The following is an 8,168-nucleotide window of genomic DNA, read 5'->3' as shown; positions in this document are numbered from 1 at the left end:
CTCTTCCTCCTCTAATCCATTCCCATTGAATTTGGAAGATTGGCCTACTAGCTTGTCTTTCCAAGAGGTTGTCTGCTCAGCTCTCAGATCAATCACCATATCATTACCTCCATTTCTATCTTTATCCCTAAACGAACCTTTGTAGGGATGAAGCCTTCCACCAAAGAATCTGTCGTTCTAGTATTTTCACAGAGAGTGACATTTGTGCTCATTGTATGTTATTCTTAAACACACTTACGTGGCTTAAATTTGTGGTTTCTACACACATGTGATAGAATTTTTAGTATTATTTAAATATTAATAGTAAAAATATAGTATAATTAATAAAATAGTTATTTATCCGAAATTTAAGAATTTAGGTAAGATTTTATTTTTAACAAAATCAATTATAACCGACTAAAACAAATCATTCCAAAATAATAATTCAATAATATTTTAAAATATTTTTTAAAAATAAATATTTTTAAATATTGGGATGTATTGTATTTGTTGGCTATGGTACAATCTGAGTAAAATAAAAACCCAATAAAAATATGCCCCAAACGCCGTCGTTTACAATTTGAAATTTAGATTTAAAAAAGAAAAAAAAAACTTCCATTTTTTTCGCCAATATATATATTTTTTCATTTGAGAAGTCGAAAAAATCCGAAAGGTACATAATAAACTTTTAGCGGTAATTAAAATGTAAAAATAGTGGTTAATTGGGATTATCTTCTCAGTATTCTGCAATGGCTTTTCTGGGATCGGATCTTACCAGCGAGGTTTGAAGCCATCTTCTGTTTTCATCTTATTTTCTCGGTTTATTTACCGTTCTATTTAATCACTCTTTAGGACCTGTTTATGATGAGCAATATATATATTCTAACTGGAATTTAGTTTAAATCTGAATAGTTTTTGCATCTGAGGCATTAGAAAGATCTACTGTCAGCTTTCGAACTGATTAATTTTCTGTTTATGTGAAAATCAGCGGTTAAATTATTCATTCTTGGATTAAAGCAGAAATAAGTTGGACAAATTTTATTAGTTATTACTCTGATTTAATCTAGAAATTTTGAGGTATTTTTTGAAAAAAAAAATATATATATTGTTGTTGTTGATTGTGCATATTCGCTTTAACTATAGGGGGAATGAAATAAGTTTCATTTCTTTGCCTGGATCATGCTCATTGTCTTCGTACAAATTTTATTTGAATGTTTCGTTATAGAATATGTATATGTTTTTTTTTATTTTTTGGTTTAAACTATGGTTTTGAGTTTTGCTTGATGAATAAAAAACCAGACTGGATTGAATAAAAAAACAAAAGAGAGATTTAAGTATAAATGCATTGTTTTACTGTTGAATAGGTATTAAATATAGTAAATATTTAAACCAAAATTCATTTGGTTTATGTACCAAAAAAAAAATAATTTGGTTTACTGGTGATATAGAACTAAGAGGTAAAAACGAAATTTAATAATAATAATAATAAAAACCTAAAACTGGTAACTGGTTTTCACTGGTTCAATTGTTTTGCTGAAAACCCAATTTAATGTCATTTATTGGACCGGATAGGTCATTAATTCTTGGTTTAATTAGTCTAATTGACCTGTCTAATCCAATTTATTCTTTACCGGTTTTGATGCTTGTTACTTTTCTTTGTGGTTACATGTGATTTAGGTTGGGTTACGATTACTCCTCTGGCCACTTGGTTCCAACATTGTTACCCGAGCGGCATGGTGTGTTACTGAATCTGGTGTTTGTCTCTTGGTGTCATGTTTGATATGTTTTTTTTTTTTATGTTTTCCCATTAATATGTGATGAAATATTTAATGTAAAAGTTGATTGCTCCTGCATTAACCGAATCACTCGTGTATGTTGATCTAATCACTTTTTCTTTGTGTGTGTGTCTCTGTGCGTGTTGCAGCTGTTCTGTAGGCGTAGTTTTACCTGTATACTCTACATTTAGGGCAATTGAAAGGAAAGATGAAAACGAGCAGCAAAAGTGGCTTATATATTGGGCAGGTTGGTAAATTGTTATTTAGCTTTTCACTTTGCAATCCTCACATTTTGTTTAAATCTTGAACTTCGACCATCTCTCCTTTACTATATTGTTTTAGCAATATTCATCTTCCATTTTCTTAAAGAAATTGCAGTTTGTTTTTCTTGACACTGTTGTTTCTTGCCAGTATAAGTCAAACTGTTTCATGTAAACATGAAGCTCAAATGTTTCATTGCTAAGATAATTAGTTAGCTGGCGAAAAACTGGTTGTGAACTGCTTCCATTGACCTCCTCAATGTTTTCTTGGACTGCACACCAATTTTCTTTAAACAAGTTTAGCAATAGTGGTTAGGACTTCCTTACCTCTTTCCATTTTATAATTCATAAGGAAGAAAGGGCAGGCAATTAACAAATTCATGTAATAAAATAAAACACATTGAGAAATAAAAGTGAAGACACAAGCTGTAGAATGGATAGAGGTAATCATTAGTATTTTGCTGTGCAATAATTCAAGGTTTGCTTACTGCAGTTGGTTTTTCTTTTGCTTGTATTCCTTTTCAACTTTTCCGTCATGTTGATATGGTGAAAGTTTTGATTTATGTCAATGGTATTAATTTTGAACAAAAATCTGGTTGTAGCTGACCTTGTCATTATTGCAGCTTATGGATCTTTCACCCTTGTTGAAACATTCTCTGACAAACTTCTTTCCTGGTAACGTTTGTCTTCTAGTGTTTCTATTCCTAACTAGTTATGATTGTAAACTGTCTAATTTTTATGGATCATCTTACATGACTTTCAAAGTTACTCGATTTTTGTTCCATTTTTGCAGGTTTCCATATTATTATCACTTCAAGTTTGCATTTCTTGTCTGGCTTCAACTTCCTTCTACTGAAGTAAGTTTAAAATCGTGTTTGTATATTCATTAATGCCAAAATCCAGGGTAATGAAGGTGCTGAGATGCTTGTTTATTTTGATTTTTTTATAATAGAAAATTTGGATTTCCCTACAGGCCACTATGTAGTTCTGAGACATTCCTTCTTCTATTTGAGGCCTGTGTCTAAATCATATTTTTGCAGTCATGCTTCATGGTATGAAATTGGTTTTGACAGGGGGCTAAGCAAATCTACAAGAACCACCTGCGCCCTTGCTTGCTGAAACATCAAGCTAGAGTTGATCAACTTATGTGCATTGCAAGTACCGAAATGGTATGTAACCAACCTTTAGATTAACTTAGGTTATATGTAGACATGACTTTTCATCAATATCCATCCTTGGGTTGCATATTCTCATACAACCTTCCTATTTCTAAACAAGATATGGTTATGGTTGTTTGGACTTCTCCTTATGCAGGCAAGATTCATCACGGCACACCAAAAAGAGTTTCGATTTGTCCGGGCAATGATGATCAAGATTATAGGATCAGGTGGGCGTAATACTACTTAAACTGCTAGATTATTTGCTTCTTTCCCTACTTCATTTGTATCATTGCTAAAACTTCTTGTTACTAAGCCATCAGACCCAAAAGTGAGTGGCACGGAACCGGCTGAACCAAGAGGTCTACCCGCAATCAATGATGAAACAAGAACGACTGCAAATCCGGAATCTGATAATGAAGACTAGTTTCTATTTTCCCAAAGGAGCAAGCTGTACGTTAGTAACATGTTTTTCTGAGGTTATTGTCATTTATACTTATGAATTTACGCCTCTAATGTCGTCAATGAGGGTAGAACACGAGAAATAGGCAGTATTTTTATAATAAATTTTTTTTTTTTGGATAGCAGAAAATTCTGCTACCGAACAAACTTCTTTAGTTCTTTACAATTTACAGTAGAATATCTTCAAAATACATTATCCTACAATACCCCAATCTATACATAATTGGATTTTCACATTATAAGCGCTATAATACATGGTTGTATTCATGATTTTCCCCTTAAATTATACTTGTTTTTACAATTTAGCATTTAAAATTTCTTTTGTCCCACTTTGTATCTAAACTGTTATTTTTGTTCCATTTTACCCAAAACTTAGCAGCCTGTCGTGTGTTATTTTTTTATGGGCAATTATTTTAGGTACCAAAGTAGAACCAAAAATAGGTATCAAAGTGAGAAAATAAGTATAATTTAGAGGTCAAATAATAAATTAAGCCTTAGTACATTACCTCTCCTTTACATTCATTTATTCCTCATTAGCCTAAAGGCCCTTGAATTGTCTTATATTGCGCTCTCACAATACCTTACATACGTATGCATTCTATGTCAGCGTTAATCAGTGCTCTGCTTTTCAATCTTGTAATGTCCCATTGAAGTTTCTACTATCAACTCAAAGCCTCTACTTGCCAACCTTTAATCTTATTTATGAAGTTTAAAAACTTAATTAATAGTGTATCAAATATACAATTTCTTTTATTGTTTTCCTTTATTTTTTTTCTTTCTCTTGTTTTGGTTTAATTATGTTCCCATTTTATGCTCTTTGAACTTTTAAAATTTAGTCTTATATTTTTAAAATTTAGTCTTATACTTTTAATTTCAAGAATTTAGCTCCTCCAGATAAAAATCAAAATTCAATTGGTAACACTTTTATTGGACTTATGTGATTTTGAATATACGACATTTTAGTATGTAAATGTTTATTTAAAAATTAAAGTTCAATTGACAATTCTTATTCAAATTTATAGAAGTTAATTAACAATGTTATCAATTTTTTAGTTTAATAATTAACAATGTTGTTGGTTGAACTTTAATTTTAAAAGTTTAAAAGTAAGTAAAAGGATTAAATTTTAAAAGTTTAAAAGTATAAGGACAAATGAATAATTAAACCTTTGTTTTGCCCTTTTTCCGTACACCTAAACGATAAAAAAAAAAGAAGAGCTAACGTGTCAACCATTGGAAGCAAAACTTCTACAGTAGCTTACGTATTTTATTGTAATATATAGTTATAGATATATAGTTTAAAAGTAAGTACAATGATTAAATTTCAAAATTTTAATAAGTATAAGGACTCGTGGATAATTAAACCTTTGTTTTCCTTTTTTTTTGGTGAATACAAAAAAGAGAAAAGCTAATTAATTACATCCAACACACGTGAAAGAAAACTTTAGACATGTCCAAATCTAAAAGATTCTGTTAAAAGAGGGAAAATCCAAAAATTACAGATCAAAGTTAGACGGTACCGCTTCTTTTGCCAAACAGTTAGCAACTTCATTTTGTTCTTTGGGGGTATAGCGCAAAATCCATGAGTTTTCCTGAGATAACAAACTCTGAATTCGCCTGACTAGAGCAGAATTCGAACTGACAAAGTTGCTCCCTTGAATAGCCCTAATGACATCCAAGCTATCCGAGAGAATTATAACACGATCATGACCTCTTCTTTGAATGAGCTTAAGTCCTTCCAAAATGCCCCAAAGTTTTGCATCGAAAATTAAACACTTTCCAAGATATCTATTGAAATCGAAAAGCCACTGTCCATTCATGTCTATGGCCACCCCCCAGTAGAAGCACTTCCCGTATCCACACCTACCACTCCATTAGTGTTAAGAAAAATCGTAAAACCACAATCTTGCTCTTCCAAAGGAGGACCAGTATCTAGGGGTGTTCAATCGGTTAACCGACCCGAAATAACATTAACCGAATTAACCGACCTTTCAAAATTTTTAACCGTTAACTGAACTGAAATTTTTTCAAAAAAATTAACCGAACCGAAAATTATATGTTTTTTTAATTTTTGGTTAAAATAAGTATAAAATTAACCGAATTACCTGAATTACCCAAATTAACCGAATTAACCGAATTAACCAAATTATTTTTATAAAATTATATGTTTTTTATTTTTATTTTTAGTATTAAGTTTTTATTTTTATTTATTAAATTATTTGTAATTTTTATGATTGGGTTGGGTAATTGGGTTGGGTTGGGTAATTGGGTTAATATCCAATTCCTTTCCTTAAGGTAAAAATTTCTTTCATGGAAGAATCGCCATTCTTTGTTTCTTATATAACACACTTTCTCTTTAGGCCTTTGCATCATTTACAAAAAGATCTTCAACAGTACCGTTAGGAACTTCCTTTACAACAAGCTCATTTTTATTTTCTAAACCTTAATAGGTTAAACAACCTTATTTGGGCATTTTTTTTATTGTCCAAACAAACAACATCCATGGCATTTGTGGCATCCAAGGTACTTTTATAGCAATTTGTTATCACTCAGCCAAGAATTTAAAGGTAACTGACATAAAAATATTTAGGAATTAAGAGGAATGAGAGATTGATTAAAATGTGGAGGTTTCGTTTCCACTTATTATAATTGCTTTCATTCAGTTTGTTTTCAATAAGAATATTAATCAAAGAAGTTGGTGCTATAACACCCCTCATCCGGTCCGATCGCCGGACTCGAGCTACTAAGAATGTTAATCCTAATACCTTCCTTAAAAATCTTTCATGGTGACTTAACAGTGATTTCAAATTTGGGTAGGGAAAAAAATATAGGGTTTGGTTTGTGCTAGCTTCAAATGACTTCCTTCAATCCATTAAAACTTCCTTTATCAACAAACAATTGAACAACAATTAGCAAATATTTGGAAAAAGGAAGAATCGAAAGATAAATAAATTGCAAAAATCAACAAGAAAAATCTTCAATGCTCAATAGTCCCGCTAAAATGTGCCAAGAGCATTTTCCTAAACATGTGCCTTTCCCGCATTGTTATCATAAAGAAATTGTAATAGCCCAAAATTGGGTCTAGTTGGAACAGAGGTTTCAGGACCACAAAATTCGAGATAGAAATAATTATTTTATGATTATTTTGAGGTCTATGATATGATTTCATGATTGTGTGAAAATTTCGTGAAGAAATTCTATGCATAAAGTGCTTAATTTGAAGTTAGGGACTAAATTGAATAAGTTGCAAAACTTGCATTCTAGAAGTTTCTAGTATGAAATTGCTTTGAAATATTAATTAGGAGGTCTTAAATAGAAATTTTACCAATTTATAAGTTATGGACAAAAATTGGACATAGATGGAAATTTTGAAAGTTTAGTAAGGAAGGGCATTTTGGTCATTTGGTAATTAAAAGAAATAAAAAGGGAAAATAAAGCCAAAATTGACTCATCTTTTTCATGGAGGCCAAAATTAGCATGGGGGAAGCCATGGCTAGGGTTTTCAAGCTTTCCAAGCTCAATAGTAAGTCCGTTCTAACCCCGTTTTTCAAGTTCTTTATGTTTTTGGAATCCCGGTAATTTGATTAAGCTTATTCTAGCAATAATTTAAGCTAGGGTTCATATTTGGAAAAATACCCATAGGTGAAATGTTTTTATTTTGATGTTTTATGATAGAATATGAGGTTTTAAATTATGTTAGACAACTTGTGCTACTCGGTTTTGAGTGAAAACGAGTAAAAGGGCTTAATCGGTAAAAATACCTAATAGTCATAAGTATATGTTAGAGTGAGAATTTGATGTTTCCATAGAAGGGAAAAGTGATCAGCATGTCATAAAACATAAGAATAAGGGATGAAGTTTAATTCCCAAGCCTAGGGGCAAAAGTGTAAATATGCAAAAGTTTAGGGGCAAAATTGTAATTTTTCCAAAGTTTGAGTTAAGGATTTTTTTGAATAGAAAATTAATTAAATAAGTAAAATATGATGTTTTAGATCTCGAAAAATGAGATTTGAACCTAGAATGAGAGAAAAATCGAAAATTGGAAAAGTTGGTAAAATGACCGTTTTAGTATCGAGGTAAGTTCATATGTATAATAAGCATTAATTTATGCATGTTTCAATGTAAAATTGATATATTTACTATGATTGTCGAGGTGTTGAAAGCATGTAAGTTGGTGCGATAATAATACAACAATAATGCTGTAATTTATATTTGAAAGTTAAATTTAGTGAATTAATTGAATTATGTTAAATTAAATGTTTATGGTGCCCAGTTTATGAATTGATTTAAAAATATGTCTATGGTACATGAAGTGCATTGAATTATCATATATAAATGTGATTTCTATGATTATGGATATTATGGGAAATTGTAAGTTCATATGATTTTTAATAAGGCAATGTGTAATTTAATGTTATTGCACTGATATTAAATGAGATGTAAGTTTATATGTAAGTAATACATCAATTTTACTTGTATTATGATATTTTATAATAATATTGGAAATATGTTTGTTGATAATTACTTGATTGGTGAAA

General features: G+C 30.7%; 1 protein-coding gene across 2 annotated transcripts; it reads left to right on the top strand.

The window, feature by feature from the left end:
• The first annotated feature begins 524 nt into the window (after positions 1–524).
• On the top strand, positions 525–3,916 carry LOC107897528 (HVA22-like protein k). 2 transcript variants are annotated; one of them, XM_016823014.2, is made up of 8 exons: positions 525–761; positions 1,657–1,715; positions 1,904–2,001; positions 2,638–2,689; positions 2,808–2,871; positions 3,088–3,183; positions 3,329–3,401; positions 3,495–3,916. In XM_016823014.2, the coding sequence occupies exons 1-8, from the start codon at positions 729–731 to the stop codon at positions 3,596–3,598; spliced, it is 579 nt and encodes a 192-aa protein (XP_016678503.1). In that variant the 5' UTR covers positions 525–728; the 3' UTR covers positions 3,599–3,916. The 2 variants fall into 2 exon arrangements, with proteins under 2 accessions (XP_016678503.1, XP_016678504.1); XM_016823015.2 differs by having other exon boundaries at positions 613–761; positions 3,488–3,916.
• Positions 3,917–8,168: the final 4,252 nt, after the last annotated feature.

This window comes from Gossypium hirsutum, chromosome A10 (assembly GCF_007990345.1).
Source record: "Gossypium hirsutum isolate 1008001.06 chromosome A10, Gossypium_hirsutum_v2.1, whole genome shotgun sequence".
Taxonomy (NCBI): Eukaryota; Viridiplantae; Streptophyta; class Magnoliopsida; order Malvales; family Malvaceae; genus Gossypium; species Gossypium hirsutum.
The sequence above is the reverse complement of the archived record's forward strand: the minus strand, read 5'-3'. Positions and strand labels throughout refer to the sequence as shown.